Here is a 23,783-nt window from a genome sequence, read left to right as displayed (position 1 = left end):
TTTTGTCTAGCTCATCGATTTATTATTTCTTGGATGTTCTGGGGGGAGAGGCAGGGCATAGTCTAAATCCAGTTCTTGTTTTGTTGAATTGTTTTTGTACAGTACGTTTATTTACATTTATTGTTAGTTGTGACGTCCTCATTGTAAATAGTCTGCACTTGATCCTGGGTTCAGCACCAACTGTAAATAAATCACTGGTGACTGTACTTCACTTCAACCACTCTGTCAAAGCCTCCAGCCGCCAGTGCACCCGAACAGATATAGTTCTGATAAATATTTTATCAATGTGATTGTTTATAAATGTTGTTTTCAGTTTCACCAGGACTGCAAACCATACATGCTCATGTGCTCGCATGCACTCGTAGTTCATAGTTATGAGAGGTTTCATCATGTTCACAAAATGCTGCGCTATGACAGCACTACTGCTTTCAATGATTACATTTATTGGGGATTTTCTCAACTTATGAGATGAACTGTGAAAAATACCTGCTCCGTTCATTTGTGGCTCTGCATATTTTGGTAAAATCAACAGAGATCTGCTCACAGGAAATAGTCTTACCCCCACCTGGAAGTAGAAAAGGAAACTTCATAAATCATTTTATATAATATCTCCTATTTCTTACTCTGAGCTAGGATGGTTTTACTCCTAAAAGTGCCTTTAGCAAGACTCTTAGCAGTTATTCTGAAGTACTTGATAAATAAGGACCCAGGAGTTTCTAGGAGATTCTACTAGTACCAGTGTAGGCAGTCGTTGTGTGTTCTAATTCCATGAAGGACAGCTCTGACTCATATTTATATGCATAGTTTGGTACTGTGTGTAACGAAATGGCAGAGGAATATGTTTTCTTGAATTTTGGAATCAACAGCTGTGTTTTTAGGATAATAGGATGTTGATCTTTTGTATATGATGTGTGTATGGGTGTGGTTTTGTAGTGTGTGTCATGTTGTGGAACATGAAAATAGTTTATAATAGAACTCTGTGTTGTGGATTCTTCAAGTTTTTATAAGGAATGTTTTCTTGCATTTGAGTGGGAATTATCCTGAAGGTATGTGGTTGCATCACCTAATGGAGTGCAAGTTACTGTACGGTCAGGAAAAGTATGCACGTCAGTGCCAGATTTCAAATGTTTATGTATTGAAATCTGTAAAGAGATGAATTTTTATACTTAGCAGAAAAGATAATACAAAGTTAAGATCCGGATGAGAATCTCTATTCACGATGTTGAACTAAAAATGATAAATGCCATGAGCGGTTTTCCTTCCGTTGTCTAAGCAACTCCCTTCTATTCACTGCTGTGGTGTTGTGGGACAGGATCTCTCCCCATCTCTCAGCTTCCTGACTCCTGTGCTCTGGGGCAGGACCTCTCTTCATGCATGTGTCTCTGACCTGCTGTGTCAGAGCTCTTGAGTGAAGGCTGGCTGTGGTCAGCTGCCTCCCCTCCTGTGGACAGGGGCTCGACCGAGATGGAGTTTCTTTGAGTTATTGTTATCAGAGAGGAACAGAGACGGCCCTCTCATGCGACGTGTAGGCTATTGACACCTCGCAGTGAGCAAGCCACCCGTCTAACGACATGCCACGCATTAGACAGGCTTTTGTGATCCTATGAAACCTGTTTAGCACAGTAAATAGCATGTAAATTCACAGTAACGTTTACTCTATGAACCCTGCTTACCACAGCAAATTCTAGCACGACATCTATATGGTTGTTTCGGTCTTTTTGGAGATTTTTTGTGGCTTTTCGCCAGGATAGCAATTCTGAACTATGGTTCTGATCATTCAGCTTTTCAAAGCGTGGAAGGAAGTTGTCTGATCTGATCTTAGAGATGTCGGCTCGGTAGCTATGGCTGTTTGGTTACAGCTCTTGGATTGTTGTTGATTGTGATTTTGCACAGTCTTCTAGCCAGCAAGCTTAACACGAGACTAAAGGATGAACAGCTTGATCCTCAGTTCCTTTCTTTCCTTTATTCTCTTATTGTAAAACCGCAAAACACAAATATTTTTTTTTTTTAGCCTGACATGCTTTGTCTGAGTGTAACTTATTACAGAATATGCATCTTGCTTACATAGGCTACACTGTATTGATATCTGAACCACATTAGCCGCCGTTACGTATGACAACAGAAATTGTATAAAACTACGAGACTTTGACATGTTTCTTAAATGCAACGACGATATAAACTAAAAACAAATTATACTCACGGGCATTGCCCTCGTAGGGAAAGACGTGATCATTAATTGTCTTATCTTCAAAGCAAACGAGACTGAGAAGGCGAGCGAACGACAGCTCTCTTTCTCACATGTGAACAGTAAAAAACTTACAACTGCGTATTCTTTGTTTCATTAACAACGGCGGCCAGTAGATGGCGCTCTGATACTGTGAATGACGAGAATAATGTAAAGAATCAGGAAACTGTTGTAACAAAGGATGGCAACATGAACAGCATTGCATTCATGATGTAAGACCTTGACAGGCACCAAATTTCGATTACAGATATTCCATTACAGTCATTGTTGCTATGCTAACAATTCGCACGAGTATGACATACTGAAAAAGCAGTACTTTGACTCTTTGCTCTCCGCTTGAAGGGGGCGGGCTCTAACGCGAACCGCCTTTTCTTTGAGTATGGGGCCTCAACGAGGTCGTCTTTCAGTGAATATAAGCGTGCACTTCAACCGCGAAACATTACCTTTATTGCAGACTATAGCGACAAAGGCAGTGGAAAATGTCCGGAAGAGGAAAAGGGGGAAAAGGTTTGGGGAAGGGAGGCGCCAAGCGTCACCGTAAGGTTCTTCGTGATAATATCCAGGGTATTACCAAGCCCGCAATTCGTCGCCTTGCTCGGCGAGGTGGTGTCAAGCGTATCTCTGGTCTGATTTACGAGGAGACGCGCGGTGTGCTGAAGGTGTTTTTGGAGAACGTTATTCGCGATGCCGTCACCTACACCGAGCATGCTAAGAGGAAGACTGTCACTGCCATGGATGTGGTGTACGCTTTGAAACGTCAGGGTCGTACTCTGTACGGCTTCGGAGGTTAAACGTCAATCCTGCAGTGAGACCAGAACTGAAAACCACCCCAAAGGCTCTTTTCAGAGCCGCCCACTTCCCCAACCGAAAGAGAAACGTTCCACGTTCACTGACACATTTAAGAAAACACTGTTGCGCTTTACCGAAACGGGCTGCAGCAACCTTGGATTGTTACGTTGTATTTTCTCAAGCAGCGATGTAGCTGAGCGCGTGTTTGTTGCCCCTCTATCTCTAGTGTACTGAGTCCGACCCCGGCAGACAGCCCCGTTGACGTTGCAGGCAAGCAATAAATTGCTGTAACGAAACGGGCTGCAGCAACCTTGGATTGTTACGTTGTATTTTCTCAGCGATGTAGCTGAGCGCGCGTGTGTGTTGCCCCCCCCCCCCCCCCCCCCCTTGCCGTCTACAGGAGTGGATTCCCCGGAGCTTGCTTTTTCCCCACAAAGACTGAGATCCACACCAGCCACCGCAAGGCTTTTGTGTTCTATTGCCTGACTGATGAAAGTATGGAGCGTTTTATGTCATTGCCGTCGGGTAAATGTTGAAATATCCTGTTGTACAAGTTGATAGTATCGAGGGATCGATTTTGATGAGAAACCTGGTGAAAAAATGTTTTGGGTTGTTGTGAATGTTGTAAAAATGAAGCTGTGGGAAAACTCACCAAAGGACTGATTTTTGTACCAGCTGGTTTGGTTTTTATACAAGTCCAGAATCGGTAAGAATCGGTGGACGGTAAGAACGAGAGACCGCTGCCGTGGAATATGGTTTCATTGTAACTCTATAATTAGAAGTGTTTTCTGTTGTATTTGATTGTATATGATTAATGTAAAGTTGTAATGTAAAAAAATATGCATATATATATATATATATTCATACACACACACACACAAATGAAGGAAGTTCTTTGTTTTGATAGACGACTAACGTTTAGCCATGTGGTATTCCCGCCCAAGGAAGTCAGCCAATCGAATTTGAATGTCATCTGATTCAGCAGAATCTGCCAATGAGTTCCTGCGATAACTGGTTGGGCAAAGATCGTGGGCAAATTTGCATACACTCCACATATAGACCACGTATGGGGTGTTAGAGAATTCATTCGTGTCTGCGAAGAAACGAGAACAATGCCTGAACCAGCCAAGTCTGCTCCCAAAAAGGGATCGAAGAAAGCCGTCACCAAGACGGCCGGTAAGGGCGGCAAGAAACGCAGAAAGTCTAGGAAGGAGAGCTATGCAATCTACGTGTATAAGGTGTTGAAACAAGTTCATCCTGACACCGGCATCTCCTCAAAGGCAATGGGCATCATGAATTCGTTTGTCAACGATATCTTCGAGCGCATCGCCGGTGAGTCGTCTCGTTTGGCTCACTACAACAAGCGCTCCACCATCACCTCCAGGGAGATCCAGACTGCCGTGCGCCTGCTGTTGCCCGGAGAGCTGGCCAAACACGCTGTGTCCGAGGGAACCAAGGCCGTCACCAAGTACACCAGCTCCAAGTAAAGTCACTTGTCACCTACTGTGACACCAAAGGCTCTTTTCAGAGCCACCCACTCTCTCGGTTTAAGACGCAAAAGACCATTTCATTTCGTCGTGATAGTTGTACTTAGAAAGATTCTGTTTGTGCTCAGGGATTAAATCCAAACACTACGTTCGACAAAGGACATCATAGGATAGGATATCAGGAGCTAGAGGCACGTAATTGCAGCAGCGTGGTGGAGTGGTAAGTACTCCTCACCAAATGGTCCCTGGTTCACTTCTGGGGCACTGCAGATGTTCCATGGGACAGGGGTTTTAAGCCATGCAGAGTTGCCTCAGTAAATATCCGGCTGTATAAACATTTCAACCACGGTCAACGATCCCATGAGAAACGACGTGTCCCGTACAGAACAATACTAGAAAAATAAAAAAGAGAAGCCCCGATACATATGAGAGGGAGACGGTGGTGATCAAAATCTCGCCCAAGTGCAGCGATCAGGCAGCTGTTTGACGTGTTCTTCAACTGACATCAAATGTGCGAAATTTTAAACGGACGCATATTTGTGTAGAGAATAAATAATAGGGGCGAAAGCACACATCCTTGTGGGGAGCCAGTGGAGGAGCAAACTTGGTCAGACAGAGTTCCATTTACCCTCACTCTTTGTGTCCTGTTATTTAAAAAGTCAAGAATCAAGCCGACAAGATTGTTACTCAATTCAAATTGTTCTAAAAGCCTACTAGTTAAATATTGAGGTTGAATTGTGTTAAAAGCAGAGGAAAAATCAACAAATAGAAGTCGAGCATGAAACCCATTTCCTTCCAAGTGTTCAACAAGTAAATTAAGTGACTGCGGCATCCTCTACTCCTCTACGTGGCCTATACGCAAACTGCATGGGATCAAGCGCATGCTCAGTTTACCTTAAGACTTCTGACCTTACCAGTGTTTCGAGGATTTTCATTAAAATTGATGTAAGAGCAACTGGTCTAAAATCATTAAGAGTTTTGGGGCAACTAGATTTAGGAACCGGGACTACCACAGCATCCTTCCAAACCTTATGTACGTGCTGTGCCTGTAGAGACTGATTAAAAATGTAGTGGACTCAGTTCTTTTGTGCAAGATTTAAGTAAACGACCGCAGATGTTATCTTTTGGTCCATGACTCTTATTTACTCTTAGCGAGAGAAAGGCCTTTTCCACATCCTTTTGGTCTATGTCAAAGTGCTGACTATCCTCAAGTTTGTAACTCAGTTCCTGAATTTCATTACTAAAATCAAAAGTATCAAAATGATTATAAGAACAATTAAGGGCATTAGCAAACTCAGTATCTGAATTGAAGCCATCCAGGGTGACCTGACTGCTGTTCTTTGGATTCTGAAGGCCTGTTATAGTTTTCATGCTAGACCAGGCTGAGTCAAGGCATTTGCAGCCATCTTGTTCTCTAGTTCAGATTTATAATTCTGTTTTGCTTTTAAGATTTCTATTTTCAGCTCCTTAGTAGCTATATACAGATCAGAGGATATTCCCTGTTTAAAACCAGCTTTCTTTTTCTGTATGCTGGACTTAACGGATTTGGTCACCCACGGTTTGTTATTAGGGTAAATTTTAACTCGCTTACAATGATCATGTCCCTACAAAAGGCAACATATGAGCATGTTACATCAGCAAGTTTGTCCAAATCATCACCACAAGATTGTTTAAACATGTCCCAGTCCGTGCAGTCATAACATTCCTGCAGACAGAGCACAGATTCTTCAGTCCAGACCTTTATATCCTTTGTCTGCACTTTCTCTCTCCTTAAATTCATTTTATATATGGGCAGTAAATGCACACAGTTATGATCCACAGACTGCGCAGAGCCCAGTGGAGGTAGAGGGAGTGATTTATAAGTGTCCTTTACTGTCCCATAACAAAGATCTAATGTCTTATTCCGCCTAGTGGGACAGGAGACATACTGGTAAAAGTCTGTAAGTGTCTTTTTAAGGGACACATGGTTAAAATCACCCAGTATGAAGTTTGGTGCATCAGGTGAAATCGACTGCAGTTTTTGCACCACATCGAAGATAGCGATAGAGGCAGAGGCGGCATTTGCCTTCGGGTGGATGTACACTATTGTCATAAAAAGTTGTGGAAACTCACGGGGCAGGAAGAAAGGACATAACGATACCGATAAAAGTTCCACATCTGGCGTACAAATGCGTTCTCTGACATTCACGGATCTACAGTATCGTTTGTTAAAATATAAACATACCCCACCACCTTGTTTTCTTCACTCGTCACTTCAGCCTTTCGATCCAGACGAAACGGCTCTCCAAAACCATGTCCTGGTAGTGCCCGTTGTTTCCTCAAGCGTAGTCTGATGCCTCCTCGTTTACCCCGCTTCCTCTTCTTATCCCTCGTTGCCCCACAGGTTTCATGAGAATCTCTCAGAATACAGTCCAGTAGCTGTAGCGTGATATCTGTCACACGAGCTAAACTCGCAAAGTTCAATTGCAGCAGCACATCTCTAGTGTACTGAGTCCGACCCCGGTAGACAGCCCCGTTGACATCGCAGGCTGGGAATAAATTGAACAGAATCCTCAAAGCGGCAGGATAGAGAAGATCCATTTTAAATTAGCAACACTAGGAGCACTCAATCATAACATTCAAACGATTGATTTAAGAAAAGAAAGTACATGTAAAAACCTTTAAAACAAGTATAAAACACCAACACGAGGATGCCAAACTCTCACTCCCAGTTGCCCAATTCGCCTCCAGTAGCTACCATACATAATATTAAGATGTATACTTCTGTAGGCGTTTCTGAATCCCTCTCTGTGGCAGCAGACAACAATGTCTTCATCATCATCCTGTGATGAAGAGCATTCTGTTTCAGTATACATTAAACCAGCGTTTCCCAACCCTGCTCCTGAAGGCACACCGTCCTGCATATCTTCTATCTATCCCTGCTCTACCTACCTGACTGAACTCATCAGTGGCACTTTTGATTAGCTGAGCACACCTGATTTAGTCAAGCAGGAAGGATACATAGAAGATATGCAGGACAGTGTGCCTCCAGGAGCAGGGTTGGGAAACACGGCATTAAACTACTATATTTGGCAAAATCTTTGGAGTATTGAGTACTTACAACTGCAAGGAGTTCTGTTGTGGCAGGGGAGGATCAGATGACACCATCAGTGACAGTTGAAGGGCAAACTTAATGCTTCAGCATACCAAGACATTTTGGACAATGCTATGCTTCCAACTTTGTGGCAACAGTTTTGGGGAAGGCCCTTTTCTATTCCAGCATGACTGTGCCCCAGTGCACAAAGCAAGGACTATGAAGACATGGTTTGATGAGTTCGGTGTGGAAGAACTTGACTGGCCCACACAGAGCCCTGACCTCAACCCCATCAAGCACCTTTGGGATGAACTGGAACAGAGATTGCAAGCCAGGCCTTCTCGTCCAACATCAGTGCCTGACCTCATAAATGCTCTACAGAATGAATGGGCACAAATACAGAAACACTCCAAAATCTTGTGGAAAACCTTCCAAGAAGAGTGGAAGCTGTTATAGCTGCAAAAGGGGGACCAACTCCATATTAAAGTATATGTATTTGAATACAATGTCATTACAATGTAATTGTCAGGCTTTTGAATATATATATATATACACACATCTTATGTAGCAGTTGTGTCCTGGGGGATGATTGGCTCGGATGAGCTCCCTCCAGGGATGCCTTCAGCCACTGGTCGCCCAGTGTTATGGCTCAGGGCCAGCTCTTCTCCTTCTGTCAGAGGTGGTGGTGGTGGCCCTCCACCCATTTTGCGGCCCTCTGCCTTCTTTCTGTTAGTAGATTAACATTTGAGTTCTATTCAGCTAAGTAGGATATTAGGCGAGAGGACATTTATGTGTTTTAAAACGGCATTCTGTTGGGGGTTAAAGCTACTACAAGCTGATCTAGCCACTTAATGATACTTACTTTGTTTAAAATGTCAAATATGATTAAAACCAAAGTGAGGTACAATCATGAGCCTATAGGCCTAAGCAAAAAATGTCTTTCCTGTTTGAACTATGTTTTTATATTTCAATTTCAGCTGTTGCCAAGTGCGCTTTGTGCACATGGGATTGCACCTAAATGACAACAGAATTTTATTCAATAACATTCCACCACTTTTTCACCTGTAATATTAAAAGGAAGTGTGGTTAAATGTTAAATGAATAGACTACTGCATTCAAACTTATGCATTGACTCGGGCAGTGCCAATTGTCTCTCCTTTGCCACTGCAGCTTTTTTTCTAAAAATGTGCTCATACTCGCCATAAGCGCGTATCACAGCTCCAACGCTGTAATAAAGTTTGCTGACGACACCACCAATCATCAGCTGCATCACAGACGGAGATGAGTCTGCCAATAGAGCAGAGGTGAGAGCCCTGACATCATGGTATCAGGACAACAACCTCCTGCTCAACATCAGCAAGACCAAGGAGCTAATAATGGACTACAGGAGGCGGGAGGGGGACACGCCCCAATCCACATCGAGGGAACAGCAGTGGAGAAGATCGGCTGCTTCAGATTCCTGGGGATAAATATCAGCGAGGAACTGAGCTGGTCACACCACATAGGTGTGGTCGTGAAGGCAGCAAAGCAGTGACTCTTCTTCCTCCTACAGCTGAGGAGGTTCGGCATGGACTCCAGGATATTATCTTAAGGACCTTCTTCATCCATACCTTCCACAAAGAGCCCTTCTTTCCCAAAATGCCAGGCTTCTCATCATTCCAAGAGTGGGCAAAACTGCTACAGGCAGTAGAGCCTTTTCCTATCGAGCCCCTCTCCTGTGGAACAGTGTACCTACCGAGGTTCGGGGAGCAGACTCTCTCTCCACCTTTAAGTCTAGGCGAAAAACATATATATACAGTAAATCCTTAAGCTGAGGGACATGGCCTGGTGCTGGCGTGGATCATAGAGTCTCTGGTGGACTAAGTGGTCATTGCTGTCATGACATGGACTCTGTGCAGTGAACTGGTGTTGACTGCCTTAGGGTAGTCCTCTAGCCCCCCTAGTGATGCTGCCATAATGTTAGTCTGCCAGGGTTTTTTTCCTTGTTTCACACTGGCACCTTTTTTCCCTGCCCCTCCTCTCCTGACTCTCTGCTGTACATTCATGTTGTTCTCACCATCCACTAATCATTGTTCTCTATTTGTTTCCTGTCCCTGCTCCGGGCTCCTGCCTGGAGCTGTAGTCCAAGCATCACACCCCGATCTCCAGTCCTGCTACTTCGCTGCCTTGCCTTGCCTTGAACCGGACATTCTCTAGGATACATTTTAAAATTACTGTTATTTACTACAGTCTATGAAAACTCAAATGTCTTAAAGTACATTGTACAATTTCAAGTATTCTATGTAATTCTATCTGCCCAGTGCCGGCTTCCCCTCTGAGCTGGGTTCTGCTCAAGGTTTATTCCTGTAAATTAGGGAATTTTTCCTTGCCACTGTTGCCTTAGGCTTGCTCTCAGGGGGTCTCTGGCCTGGGAACAATGTAAAGCTGCTTTGTGACAACTTGTGTTGTAAAAAGCGCTATGTAAATAAAAAATTAATTGAATTGTATTAATGTTTTTTTTTTTTACAGTTTTGAATTAAAGATGTTGTGGTAACGTGCGTAAATGTACGTGGGTCCCATTTTGTTACCATGTTGTTAACATTTCAGGCTCAGATAAATTTGTTGCTTTAAGCCCTGTGGACAATTTCCCTTTGAGTACGTACATTCCGACCGGTAGCCTGCAAGGGATGGGATATTCCAATCCACTTTGCCTTAACCATTATGTGCTCTGAGGGGTCAAAAATGACCCGTTAATATTGATTAAAGATTTATAGCAACTCGTCTCTTTGCCTCTCACATATAAAAATCTACATATTGTGGTGGAAAATTTTTGATAAAGTGTATACCCCATATGTAAATTATGAGTATTGCCACTTTCACCCCCCCACAGAGAAAAGCGGAGCTTGACGTGATACGATTAAGCTTGTTACATGGTGGAAATGTTATTGCCAGCAAACATCATAAGCATTGCCAACAAATGTTAGCTTTTGATTTTAACCACAGTTATTGACATATTAACTGAAGTTATTGATATATTACATTAGCTATTTATTTTATCTTTACTGTACATGTGGAGGTCTGGAAGTGTATAAGGAAACCAGACAATCTAATATATTAGCCTTAAATAATACGTATTCTATTATACTTTGTATGGTGGAAAATATTGTTTGCATTAAGCACTACTACTGAAAAGTAATATGATGTGATTCTATGCCTAAATAATGCTGGGGGTTACCCTAGGTCATAAACATTGCATGTAGGCCATTGTAAGACACCGCTAGGGGGGTAATCTTGGGGGCTATTACAGGACAGTGGGTGACCTTGGAGAAGGAACACTGCCTTCAGCATTGGCCCTCCCTGGAAGTCACCCCAGAACCTTTGTGCACTATGTTGCTGTTCTATAGTCATGCCAACTTCTCCTATTGGTTCATGGTCTACGCTTATTGTATCTTTTCTGCCTTTACTTCTCCTATTGGTTCATAATCTACGCTTATTGTATCTTCTCTCCCTTCACTTCTCCTATTGGTTTACGGTCTACGCTTATTGTATCCTTTTTCTCTGACTCATAGTCATGCCACCTTCGCTTATTGTATCTTCTCCCCCTGACATGCCCCTACAGCGTGTAAGCATTTTTTGCCTCCTTTTAACATAGGCATCCCATTTTAGTTTTATATTTTCTTTTAGGAGTCAAACAGCTAGAAAATAAGAGCTGATTGCCTGCTTTGGCCTAGCTGACATCTACTGGCAAATGCTTGCGAACTGTATGTGGATTTACTGCAGTTTGTCATAGTTGGCCATCATAGTAGTGCTGAGCCAACACCCCCCCCTTCGCGGGGTTTAATTCTTCTTTGTCTTGTTCCTATGGCCCATCTTCTGGGCCGTGTCCAGACGGGGCCTAGTTCTTACATTAACCCTTTGCTTTAAGGCCTAACCTTGTAGCTTATGGCATATAGATATCTGTGTGCCTTCTTACAGTCTGCAGCACTGCAGTCTGGCTAACTGAGTTACTTAACCTTTTTTATTATTTAAATGTGGGCCTGGAAATAATGGTAATATTCCAGGCATATATGCTGTGTATTATTTAATTATGTTTAAAAATCATATAGGTGTGGAGTGGAAATAATGGGAAATTTCAGAAGTGTTATGTTTAAAAATAATATACAATTAATGGCCATGGAGTTTATGGGACTTTCCAGGTGGGGTAAATGTAACAGCTTAAAAATTAAATAATGGTGTATTAAAATGGAAAATGGGATGATCTTGAAGGAGGAGCCTGGGAGGAGTTGGAAATTGTGGTCTGGGATAGGAGGAGTGAGAAAAAGCATAAAGGATGGATGTAGGCTGAGGGGAAGGCGGCGTGATTGGGGAGTGTTTGTGAATGTATATACACCGCATATACACCTGTTGCTCTGCGGACCAACCTGGTTTACTGTACGTGATTGATCACCATATGCAATAAACCAAACAACCATGATTACATCAGACTCTGTGAGGACTTATTATTTTCTGGAAGGCATCAAAATGTGGAGGAAGACCCTCGGTCCATTTGGCCCAGACCAGGGGGATATCCACCACAATATGCACAGACATAAAAGCACATGTGAGCACACGTATATGCATGGCTTCGGATGGAGTTCCAGTGTTTGACTCTCATTCACTCTCACTGACGCAACACACGCATATACAGAGTGAGAAAGAGACAATGCGTGTGCTTAGGCTGGAACAACAACTTTCGTCGATTTGTAGCGGTGCCTCTTGCCCTACCCCACCGCTGACTACGATATATACACCATTTCAGAGAAAATAAACTTGACATTTCTAGTACAGAGAGTGAGAAAGTGTGTGCTTACGATTGAACAACAACAGCCCCCCCCCCCCCCTCAGTTTTCTACACCATTTCAAACCAAACATTTCTTGCAGGAGAGAATTGTTTTCTCACATGGAATGGAGTCAGGAGTGGAGTCATAGTGTTATAAAGGTGCTGCAGATGTTATCCACCTGAGGCCACAGCCGGGGCAGGTTTGCCAATTCTGCAGACCCATAGACGAACTGTAAAACAAGCACAATGTGTTACAAATGTGAGAAATACATCTGTAAAGCCCATGCTTGCAGACTTGCATACATACATGTGCTAAACAGAGAAATACACAGCCATGTGTTTGGTGCTCATGCTTCCCAAAATGAGAGTTAAATGAAGTCATTATGTTTGCCAAAAAGTTCAAGAATGTTATTGCTGTATTTCCTTTCAAAAAAATTCACTGAAACTTCCATGGTCGTCATGTGCTATCTCTTGCTGAAAGAAAAGTGCAATCCATTTTTATACCTTTGCAGTGACTATATAATAAATAAAGAATGAACATCGATTGTAGCAAAAACAAACAAACAAAAATCAATTGCAGTCTCTCCGCACTGTGAAGTACGAAAAGAGTTATTCATCAAGCTGTTGATGAGTGACATGATGTTCTTCATGCAAAATAGATTTGGGGCTTAAATTTCAATTAAGAAGCTTTATCATGCGGGTGTGGCGAAGGTGGATCATTTTTGACCCAAATGACAAGGGGAGAATACAGAATATTAAGATCGCACAAGTCCACGGATAGGGGGACGGATATCAGGAACTAGAGTAATAGCGGCACTGTGGTGGTGTGGTAAGGAACCAAATGGTCGCTGATTCGAATCCCACCGGTGCACTCCTGGGCAAGCTACTTAACCCACAGCTACCTCAGTAAATAGCCAGCTGTATAAACAAAATTGTGTATATGAGCCTCTGCTGGATGACAATAGTGTAATGGCAAGCTGCTTCCTGCGCGACTTCTGGTTTCGACCACGGGCAATGTTGAAAAGGCAATCAGAAAAAAAGTTTGTGTTGTATGCATGTTTGAGAACCCCCGATAACATACGCGGTCATGACGACAGGCAGGCAGGCGACGGTAGTGATCAAAATCTCACCCACGGGCAGCGAAGAGGAAACGCTGTTTGATGTGTGCTTTAACCGGCACAAAAGGAGTCCGATTTAAAACTGACGCTGGGTTAAGAAACGACTGGCATCGTCTCTTCGAGCTGTGCATGGGTCTTGCGCGAATGGATAACACGAAATGTCAGAGTGCAGCAAATGTTTTATCCGCTTTAAGTGTGAAAATCTGCACGAAAAGCAGTACGAGGGGTTTTGTCTCCCCGCAAAATGGCTAGGTTTTGGGCATGTCGCACAAAAATATAGCGGAACTCCGTAACACGGAGTGGTGTGATGCGAGCGGAAAGGCTTTCCGTCAGTATTTCGTGCTATTTTCACCTGTAAAACAGTTTCAGGGTTGATTTTTTTACTCTTTTGCACGAAGAGAAAACACAAGCGGACAGAGGTGACGGCAGCACCGAATTGTTGCCCGAGGGGTTGAGTCTACACGGTTCTCATGTGACGTTTAACATCAACCCCCTGCTTGGCGAACAGCTCTGAATCAGACTGTGCTACAGACTGCGCGTGTATTAGAGAAGAGAACCGAGTGAAGAAGAAATGGCTGAAGTCGCACCAGCTCCCGCCGCCCCCGCGCCGGCCAAGGCCCCCAGAAAGAAAGCAGCAAGCAAGCCCAAGAAATCGGGCCCCAGTGTTGGAGAACTGATCGTCAAGGCCGTGTCCGCTTCCAAGGAGAGGAGCGGAGTGTCCCTCGCCGCCCTGAAGAAAGCTCTGGCGGCCGGCGGCTACGATGTGGAGAAGAACAACTCCCGCGTCAAGCTGGCACTCAAGAGCCTGGTGAAGAAGGAGACCCTGTTGCAGACCAAAGGAACCGGCGCTTCTGGTTCTTTCAAGCTCAACAAAAAGCAAGCCGAGGCTGCGAAAAAGAAACCCGCTAAGAAAGCGGCTCCTAAGGCGAAAAAGCCGGCCGCCAAAAAACCCGCTGCCGCCAAGAAGCCTAAGAAGGCAGCGGCGAAGAAGCCCGCCGCCGCCGCCAAGAAGTCACCGAAGAAGGCGAAAAAGCCCGCTGCACCCAAGAAGGCGACCAAGAGCCCCAAAAAAGCTAAGAAGCCTGTAGCAGCCAAGAAGGCGACCAAGAGTCCCAAGAAAGCCAAGGCCGCCAAGCCCAAGGTGGCCAAACCCAAGACCACCAAAGCCAAGAAAGCGGCTCCCAAGAAGAAGTGAACACTTGAAAGTTCATTTCTCGCACAGCAAAGGCTCTTTTAAGGGCCACCCAAAAGCTTCCTGAAAGCGCAAACACGTTCTGCTTAGCTCTCTTGCTTGTATGCCTGCAGTTGCGAGTGTGCTGTATAGCCAGCTCTATTTCTGTGAGTACGCGTGCAACTCCCTTAAAGAGCTCTTGTTCAGATTTTCGTGCGCCTCTCCCTTCGTGCTAACTTGCCACTGCGCTCACGCTCTACTTAGCACCTCAGTAACAGCAATTAGTGAATCAATGCTGGATTGCCCCCGCATGTCATTTAATAACAGTACGGATCCCGCGAGTGAGAAACAGTGCAGAGGAGCAAAACAGACTACTTAAAAGGAAAAAGTAAATAACGCTTATTCAATAATTTTATCTGCATTCAGTGAATATTCAATGAATGCGTTGCGTGTGGCTATAAGCCAGGCTCGCGAGGTGTGGATGCGTTATTTGACAGTTGTCGAGAGAGCGTTGTGGGGATTTTTCCTTCTTGTAAAGTAAGGCTCGTAGTTCCAAAGTTTAGGTTGAAAACAATTTAATGAAGCAAAACTAGTGTTGAATTACAGTATGAAACATACCGGATAAAAGCAAGGCAGGTAATTTACAAAGTGATGTTGTTTGGGTACAAGCCTTTATACCCAAAACCTGAAATAAAATGTTTCAGGTTCCTGTCCCTGATTGGGATATTTTAAAGGGCGTTGTGCTTGAGGAAGGCTTGCGAAAAGGTTGGGAAAGAAGGCGGGAGCAGAGAGAAAGATGTTTGAATTTTAGGCGGCAGAGACGATGACCCAATGGCCACAGACAACGAAGTGAGGTGCAGACCAATGAGATCTCCGTATGAGCTCATCCAATCAGCCTTTGACTGTTACGCGATATAACGATGTGCTGAGCGTATTACGGCTACTTTTCTGTCAACAGACGAGTGTGCTGTCGAGATGGCTAGAACCAAGCAGACTGCCCGCAAATCTACTGGTGGCAAGGCCCCCAGGAAGCAGCTGGCCACTAAGGCTGCGCGTAAGAGCGCGCCTGCTACAGGCGGTGTGAAGAAACCTCACCGCTACAGGCCTGGCACAGTGGCTCTGCGAGAAATCCGCCGTTACCAGAAGTCCACCGAGCTTCTGATTCGCAAACTGCCTTTCCAGCGGCTGGTGAGAGAAATTGCCCAGGACTTCAAGACCGATCTGCGTTTCCAGAGCTCTGCCGTCATGGCTCTGCAGGAGGCCAGCGAGGCCTATCTGGTTGGCCTGTTTGAGGACACCAACCTCTGCGCCATCCACGCCAAGAGAGTGACCATCATGCCCAAGGACATTCAGCTGGCCCGCCGCATCCGAGGGGAGCGCGCTTGAAGTGCGCCAGTACACGGTCTAAACCGGATATCCAACGGCTCTTTTAAGAGCCACTTCAGTGTGTCTCAGAAGCGCAGATCTCTGTTGTCGTATTCCATGTTTTCATGTGGATTAAGGTGACGTGTAATTGTGTCCTGGGCTTGTGCTTGAAGCGCTACGGCCCCCTCACCTACATTCTCCAAATGCCATAATATTTCCACCTAGCATGTAGACGTGCTGTGAAGTCACGTAAGAATCCCAGTGTTCTCTCGCATGTGATCACGCTGTGATCAAAAACATTGCACGGCTTTCTAGTGACATCTAGTGGAAGTCACATTTTTAAAAAAGGCTTTGGCGTGAGTATGTCGTGCTTTGTCACTAGTCTTTATCAGCGCATCTGCTCACTGCGCTCCAGAGCAGGCCATCGTTGTCGTTGCGCAGGCTCAGTCAAAGGTTTATTTTATTTTTCCACTTGGAGACTGTCACCTGCCTGCCTGACAGCATTTCTGAATTACAGTACTCCGCATTTAGCTTTTGGGAGGGTACTTTGCAAAAGCAGTTTGTGTTTGAACTTACACGATCACTCACTGTAATAGTTTATCATGAATGCCTCTCTTTATTCAAATACCAACAGAACGTTCAGCATGATAGTCTGGACAGCACAAGATTGCGCATGCTGCTGTGTCTCATCTAGTTTATTATCAAGACGTAACGACTAAGAACCTAACTGGTTTGGCGTTGTAAAGGTGCCATTATCAGATTTCATATCTGACCTGGTTGGCATCAGTGGGCGGGCTCTATCCTGGTTCAGGTCCTGTCTATCAGAACGATATCAGTTTTTTTCTCCATTAACAATGAATCTTCTGCTCCTTCCAGAGTAAGATATGGTATACCACAAGGATCTGTGCTTGGGCCTCTTCTTTTCCCGTTATACATGTTGCCTCTCGGCGGTATCATCTGTAAACATGACATTAGCTTCCACTGTTACGCGGATGACACTCAGTTATACGTATCAGTCAAACCTGACGTCCATCTGAATATCTCAAACATGGAGGCCTGCCTAATAGATGTAAAGAACTGGATGGCCCAACATTTTCTCCTCCTTAACCCAGACAAAACTGAAATATAGGTCGTTGGCCAAATTTCAATCAGGAGCAAATTCACTCACTTTACACTGGACCTTGATGGTGTCTCCCTCTCCTCGAGTGCAGACATCAAAGACCTTCGTGTGGTTATTGATCCTGAGCTCTCTTTGAAACTCACATAACTAACACCTCTAGGACAGCCTTCTTCCATTTCAGAAATATAGCCAAAATCAGGAAAATTGTATCAATTAATGATGCTGAAAAGTTAATCCACGCCTTTGTAACATCCAGATTAGACTACTGTAATGCCCTCTTATCAGGATGTGCAAATGTCTCACTAAAACCCCTTCAGGTGGTACAAAATGCAGCTGCTCGAATCTTAAGTAGAACTAAACGCTTTGAGCACATTACCCCAATACTAGCTTCTCTCCATTGGTTACCCATTAAATACCGGATTGATTTTAAAATACTTTTACTGACATTTAAGGCTTTAAATGGGCTTGCCCCTCCGTATCTTAAGGACCTTCTTCATCCATACCTTCCACAAAGAGCCCATTGTTCCCAAAATGCCAGGCTTCTCATCATTCCAAGAGTGGGCAATATACTACTATAGGCGATAGGGCCTTTTCCTATCGAGCCCCTCTCCTGTGGCACATCTTACCTACTGAGTTTCGGTGAGCAGACTCTCTCTCCACCTTTAAGTCTAGGCTCAAAACATATCTATACAGTAAATCCTTTAGCTGAGGGACATGGCCTGGTGCTGGCGTGGATCATAAAGTCTCTGGTGGACTAATGACTATGCCGCTTCCTTGCTTCCCATCCCCTAGTTATGCTGCCATAATGTTAGACGGCGGGGGTTTTTTCCTTGTTGCACACTGGCACCTTTTTTCTCTGCCCCTCCTCTCCTGACTCTCTGCTGTACATTCATGTCGTTCTTACCGTCCACTAATCATTGTTCTCTATTTGTTTCCTGTCCCTGCTCTGGGCTCCTGCCTGGAGCTGTAGTCTAAGCATCACACCCCGATCTCCAGTCCTGCTACTTCGCTGCCCTGCCTATCAAGCCAACTGAGTGTCATAACTGGACATTCTCTAGGATACATTTTATAATTACTCTGCTATTTACTACTGTCTATCAAAACTCAAATGTCTTAAAGTACATTGTACAATTTCAAGTATTCTATGTAATTCTATCTGCCCAGTGCTGGCCAGATGAAGATGGGATCCCCCTGTGAGCCGGGTTCTGCTCAAGCTTTCTTCCTGTAAATTAGGTTTTTCCTTGCATTTTTTTTTCTCAGAAACTTTAAGTCTCTTTTCCTTCAATATTTCCTGCCATTGTAGGCAGAGTGCCCCTGACGTTCATCTTGGATTTGTCTGTCAGAAGTTTCTCAACTTTGCGACAAATGATAACAGCATAAGTCCCCTTTCTGAGCCACACTACTTAACTGTTGATTAGATCACAGTTTCATGCTGCACATAGAGAACAAAGGAAAGGGAACCAAAAATGTGCAATGGCAAAGAATGTTTGTATTCACCACAGAAATGAAACAGGCAAACGTTATATCAAATAATATTTATGTATAGGGCCATGCACCCCAATGAACAATAAAAAATTGAATGTTTGCAAGCAACACCAGAAAATATGCATATGTAAGAACAGTAGTCCCACAAACAATAAAAGTAATGCATGAAGCAATATCCAAATCCAAGACAGGAAAGATACAAAAAATTGATCTTACCAAGCTCCAAAAGGTTCCAGCAAAAGGTGTAGACTGTGGATCTATGTCATCCCATGAAAAATAGAAATAACCTTGTCTGAAATACCCTCAAGCCTTGGTAAGCAATCAGCTGCCAACAAAAAAGCAAAAGGCAGCTATCAGCAGGAAACTAAATGTATGTATAAGATTATAAGGAAATTCCTACCTGAGTGACAATTGAACTGGACTTTAAAATGAACCATTTTCTTCTTTGAACCATTGCTACTTTTCACTACTGTGCCTATAATTTTTTCTCTTTCTTGTTTTTATTTGTTGTATGAATGTGTATTTTTCTTCAGGACCTTGGGTTTACCAGTGTATTCAAACCTTCCCATAATCAAGCTCTTTCAGTTTGAACATGAGACTGTTGATTCCAGGGCTTTCTGATCAGGCATTGGATAATGGCGTAATTGGTTCATTTCTTTGCCACACCTCTTGGGTCATATGACAGAGATATGGATCAGCATAGATAAAAGAGCAAGGGTGGGGCTAGCGAAGTCCTTATTTTCATGCCATTCTTCCCTTTTATGAAAGCCTGTGTTACACAATGGTTATTGAATATTCATCATATTAGGGAGTGTTTCACAAAGCGGGATGAGTGAAGGCACAGAGGAGGATGATTATTCTCTTGGGTGCTTGGGACTTCCCGGGTCCTTTGTGGTGTTTTGTCCTCATGACAAGAGAGCTGTTTCAGGTGTATGTTCCATAATTGTTGCTTTTACCTGTTTGTTATTATTATTAGACCCGGGTTCAAGGCCGGGTGGGGTGACTGCTCTCGCCCTTCGCTACAGTATGTTTATATATATTGTTTGTGTAATTTATTTTCATGAATATTGAATCGTTTTGTATTAACACTCCGCAGGAAGTACGTTTGCACAGGGACACATTTAGTTGTTGCAATCTCCTCCACGAAGAAATGTGAAGGTGAAGCGGGAGAAGTTTTTCCACTCCGCTTAAAAGTTTGAGTTTAAAAGTGATATGGCATTGCCCGTTTGAAGATTTTATGTTTCTTCAAGTGGACTCATTCCCTCTTGGTTGTGTGCAGCCAGCGAGGTAAGTTTATTTACGTGTTTTATGATTCGTCGTGCATATTTATAGTTAGGTTTCCACACTTTGTGTGTGATATGAATGCGTGCTTATTCAGTACATTGTCGTGTATCTGAAGAGTTCGACGGTGGATTTGATGACGGTGATGTTGAAGAACCATGGTGTCGTATATTTCCTGGAGGGAGTGAAATCCCAGTTACCTCGTAGTCATGCTGTGCGTGATTTGCATCATGTTGCGACATGCGAGTTTAGTTATTAGATATTGTGACACGAGGAGAGGAGAGGTGATGTAGGGCCAGTGCTTCCCCCACTAGTGGCTCCAGCCCTTCCCCACTTCACAGCATGCCCAATGAACACACCTGGCAGGCATTTGGGTTCATCAACCCCCTACTAAGAGGTGTGGGCCAGGTGTGGGAGTGAGGAGGTAGTTTATACATTATACATTATTTATTTATATATATTTTTTTTCCTAATGAATCTATTAAATAAATCATAATAATAAAATAATACATTTTCCTAATAATAAACTCTTCCGTCTTCATCTGGATTTTGTTTGTTGGAAGCAGGGGTGGGCGATATGGCAAAAATATCGATTTTTTACATTTTTATAACATGAAAACTAATTCCGAGTGAAAACATATGTAGTTCTGGAGTCTGTTGCGTCCCACGAGTTCTTATGGAGCTGGACATCAAACTAACTAATCATAGTATAGCTATGCCAGAAGCTCGGCAAGCACTGTTCCCTCTGAAATGTGTGGCTCCAGTCATATTTTAGGCAGACATTGCAGGCGCGCGCAGGCGGGGGAAAATCCGCACTAATTTAATCAGCAGTGGAATTTTTGTAATTTGGCAAATTGATATTGTTAATATAATTTTTCATAATAATTATTAATGGCATGCATTTTGTTGCCAGTACACACATCTGTAAAAAAAAAAAAAAAAGATCTAACATGAGGAGCTGTGGTGTTACAGCTTCTAAGTAATATTAAGTAGAATCACAAACTCGCATACTAAATTCCAGTCTATTATCCTTCACGTGAACCATTACTTCCTCCAGTTTCATAAGTAAGATATATTCCAGCTTATTATTTAATAGTCCCATTCCATTATACATAAGTCATTTGTTTAGTTGACATCCTTATCCATGGCCACTTGCTTGTCATTTACTTATTATATTGAGAAAGTATGCATCTTGATATTTACAGGTGAAAGTACATTTAGGTGTCTTATTAAAGGATGTAAAGGTTGGATTTCACCAAGAATTTCAATCTGCAACCTTGCCACCAATTTTTTTAAACTTTATAGCTTCCAAAGCAACACCAATTTTAACTGCTGGAATATTCAAGATCAATATTCTTGTATGAGCTTTTGCTAATTAGCTAACGTGTAAACAAAAATGGTGCAGAGGAGGACAGGGGGAGGGTCCCCACCACTAGCCGCTGGAGAAGAGAACAGTGAGTTGAATGACAGTTCATGCGACGTGTATTGACACCCCTGAATCATAATGTTATTTGTACATAATGTACATTGACCGTGTACTATCGCAGTAAACTGTTTTGTGGGTGCTCTTAAGGGGGCAAGCAAAGGTAGAACCATATTTCGTTTCGAAAATGTTCGTCTCGAAAGCAACAGATATTCCATTACAGTCATTGTTGCTATGCTAACAATTCGCACGAGTATGACATACTGAAAAAGCATCGTTGACTCTTTGATCTCTGCTTGAAGGAGGCGGGCTCTAACGCGAACCGCCTTTTCTTTGAGTATGGGGCCTCAATGAGGTCGTCTTTCAGTGAATATAAGCGTGCACTTCAACAGTGTGACGTTGTTTCTGTTGCAGGCTGTAGTAAAGAAGGTGTTGGAAAATGTCCGGAAGAGGAAAGGGAGGAAAAGGTTTGGGGAAGGGAGGCGCCAAGCGTCACCGTAAGGTTCTTCGTGATAATATCCAGGGTATTACCAAGCCCGCAATTCGTCGCCTGGCTAGGCGAGGTGGTGTCAAGCGTATCTCTGGTCTGATTTACGAGGAGACGCGCGGTGTGCTGAAGGTATTTTTGGAGAACGTTATTCGCGATGCCGTCACCTACACCGAGCATGCCAAGAGGAAGACTGTCACTGCCATGGATGTGGTGTACGCTTTGAAACGTCAGGGTCGCACTCTGTACGGTTTCGGAGGCTAAACGTTAATCCTGCAGTGCAAAAACCAGTTCAAAGGCTCTTTTCAGAGCCGCCCACTTCCCCATCCGAAAGAGTTCGATGTTCCATGTTCAGTGACACATTTAAGAAAACATTGTTGCGCTTTATCGGAATGTCCTGTTGTACAAGTTGATAGTATCGAGGTATCGATTTTGATGAGAAACTCGGTGAAAAAGAATATGCTTTATTTTGGGTTGCTGTGAATGTTGTAAAAATTAAGCTGTGGGAAATCTCGCCAAAGAAGGACAACTGATATTTTTGTACCAGCTGGTTTGGTTTTTAGACAAGCCCAGACTTAACTGAATCGTAAATGAACTGTGGACAGTAAGAGCGATAAGACCACTGCCATGGAACGTGCTTTCATTGTAACTGTATACAATATTACTGTATACTATTTGTGGCGGATATCAGTTTGGTGTGTGTATGAGATGAATCATACGTAAATATACACGACAATGTATGGTATGCAGATTTTTGATTGTTGGTTTTCCATATGCGTCTTGAAAGTATTTTTTGACTAATATCACCTACGTAAATTGTCTTGCAAAAAATAAAGATTAATAAACATTACAAGAGAAAGTGGGAGTCGCACGGTAGAAGTGCTTTGTTTCGATAGATGTGCAACTTGTGGTATTCCCGCCCAAGGAAATCAGCCAATCGAATTTGAATGTCATCCGATTCTGAAGAATCTGCCAATGAGATCCTGCGATAACTGGTTGGCCAAAGATCGTGGGCAAATTTGCATACACTCTACATATAGGCCAAGTATGGGGCGTGAGAGCATTCATTTGTGTTTGCGAAGAAACGAGCATTATGCCTGAACCAGCGAAGTCTGCTCCCAAGAAGGGATCGAAGAAAGCCGTCACCAAGACGGCTGGTAAGGGCGGCAAGAAACGCAGAAAGTCCAGGAAGGAGAGCTACGCAATCTACGTGTACAAGGTGTTGAAACAAGTTCATCCCGACACCGGCATTTCCTCAAAGGCAATGGGCATCATGAATTCGTTTGTCAGCGATATCTTTGAGCGCATCGCCGGTGAGTCCTCTCGTTTGGCTCACTACAACAAGCGCTCCACCATTACCTCCAGGGAGATCCAGACTGCCGTGCGCCTGCTGTTGCCCGGAGAGCTGGCCAAACACGCCGTGTCCGAGGGCACCAAGGCCGTCACCAAGTACACCAGCTCCAAGTAAAGTCCCTTATCACCTATTGTAACACCAAAGGCTCTTTTCAGAGCCGCTTACTCTCTCGGTTTAAGACGCAAAAGTCCGTTTTACTTCGCCGTAACAGTTCTCGTACCTTGAAAGAAAGTTAACCCCAATGTTTGTGCTCAGGGATTAAATCAAAACACTAAGGACATCATAAGGGTATTAACAATCCACGGCGATGGGGGTGAATGTCAGGAGCTAGAAACACGTAGTTGCAGCAGTGTGGTGAAGTGGTAAGTACTCGTTAGGGATGGGCGATACCTGTGATTTTTTTTGTTTCGATCCGATACCAAGTAATACTAGGGCTAGTAGGCTACTTGTCTTGTGTACACAGGTCCAGGAAATACCTGTAATTTCAATGATGAAATTGCATCAAAAATGCATTTAAAAGCTTACTTTTAAGACACTACTTGGTCTTTGATAAAAAAAAAAATCAAACTTCTCTATTTTGTTTTTCA

The 23,783-nt window shown here is 43.5% G+C and overlaps 6 protein-coding genes across 6 annotated transcripts; all 6 read left to right on the top strand.

Annotated features, from left to right (window-relative positions):
* Positions 1–2,724: 2,724 nt before the first annotated feature.
* Positions 2,725–3,036, top strand: LOC118796325 (histone H4). Its single transcript, XM_036555151.1, has one exon. It carries the CDS (start codon positions 2,725–2,727, stop codon positions 3,034–3,036), a length of 312 nt encoding a protein of 103 aa, XP_036411044.1.
* A 1,110-nt stretch (positions 3,037–4,146) lies between these two features.
* On the top strand, positions 4,147–4,521 carry LOC118796318 (histone H2B). The gene has a single exon (XM_036555144.1). The coding sequence runs from the start codon at positions 4,147–4,149 to the stop codon at positions 4,519–4,521; it is 375 nt and encodes a 124-aa protein (XP_036411037.1).
* A 9,523-nt stretch (positions 4,522–14,044) lies between these two features.
* LOC118796301 (histone H1-like) lies at positions 14,045–14,705 on the top strand. Its single transcript, XM_036555126.1, has one exon. It carries the CDS (start codon positions 14,082–14,084, stop codon positions 14,703–14,705), a length of 624 nt encoding a protein of 207 aa, XP_036411019.1. The 5' UTR covers positions 14,045–14,081.
* Positions 14,706–15,653: 948 nt separating this feature from the next.
* LOC118796309 (histone H3) lies at positions 15,654–16,067 on the top strand. The gene has a single exon (XM_036555134.1). The coding sequence runs from the start codon at positions 15,657–15,659 to the stop codon at positions 16,065–16,067; it is 411 nt and encodes a 136-aa protein (XP_036411027.1). The 5' UTR covers positions 15,654–15,656.
* Positions 16,068–21,794: 5,727 nt separating this feature from the next.
* LOC118796329 (histone H4-like) lies at positions 21,795–22,106 on the top strand. Its single transcript, XM_036555155.1, has 2 exons — positions 21,795–21,857; positions 21,891–22,106. Exons 1-2 carry the CDS (start codon positions 21,795–21,797, stop codon positions 22,104–22,106), a joined length of 279 nt encoding a protein of 92 aa, XP_036411048.1.
* Positions 22,107–22,935: 829 nt separating this feature from the next.
* On the top strand, positions 22,936–23,310 carry LOC118796322 (histone H2B-like). Its single transcript, XM_036555147.1, has one exon. The coding sequence runs from the start codon at positions 22,936–22,938 to the stop codon at positions 23,308–23,310; it is 375 nt and encodes a 124-aa protein (XP_036411040.1).
* The last annotated feature ends 473 nt before the right edge of the window (positions 23,311–23,783 follow it).

The sequence above is a fragment of the Megalops cyprinoides genome, chromosome 21 (assembly GCF_013368585.1).
Source record: "Megalops cyprinoides isolate fMegCyp1 chromosome 21, fMegCyp1.pri, whole genome shotgun sequence".
Lineage (NCBI taxonomy): Eukaryota > Metazoa > Chordata > Actinopteri > Elopiformes > Megalopidae > Megalops > Megalops cyprinoides.
The sequence above is the reverse complement of the archived record's forward strand: the minus strand, read 5'-3'. Positions and strand labels throughout refer to the sequence as shown.

What these genes read in the sequence shown, in the direction of transcription:
- LOC118796318 (XM_036555144.1), top strand. Translation starts at nt 4,147, where the DNA reads ATGCCTGAACCAGCCAAGTCTGCTCCCAAAAAGGGATCGAAGAAAGCC.
- LOC118796309 (XM_036555134.1), top strand. Translation starts at nt 15,657, where the DNA reads ATGGCTAGAACCAAGCAGACTGCCCGCAAATCTACTGGTGGCAAGGCC.
- LOC118796325 (XM_036555151.1), top strand. Translation starts at nt 2,725, where the DNA reads ATGTCCGGAAGAGGAAAAGGGGGAAAAGGTTTGGGGAAGGGAGGCGCC.
- LOC118796329 (XM_036555155.1), top strand. Translation starts at nt 21,795, where the DNA reads ATGTCCGGAAGAGGAAAGGGAGGAAAAGGTTTGGGGAAGGGAGGCGCC. An exon ending in GCGCCAAGCGTCACCGTAAG is followed by an intron (nt 21,858 to 21,890) that starts GTTCTTCGTGAT and finishes GGTATTACCAAG; the next exon opens with CCCGCAATTCGTCGCCTGGC.
- LOC118796301 (XM_036555126.1), top strand. Translation starts at nt 14,082, where the DNA reads ATGGCTGAAGTCGCACCAGCTCCCGCCGCCCCCGCGCCGGCCAAGGCC.
- LOC118796322 (XM_036555147.1), top strand. Translation starts at nt 22,936, where the DNA reads ATGCCTGAACCAGCGAAGTCTGCTCCCAAGAAGGGATCGAAGAAAGCC.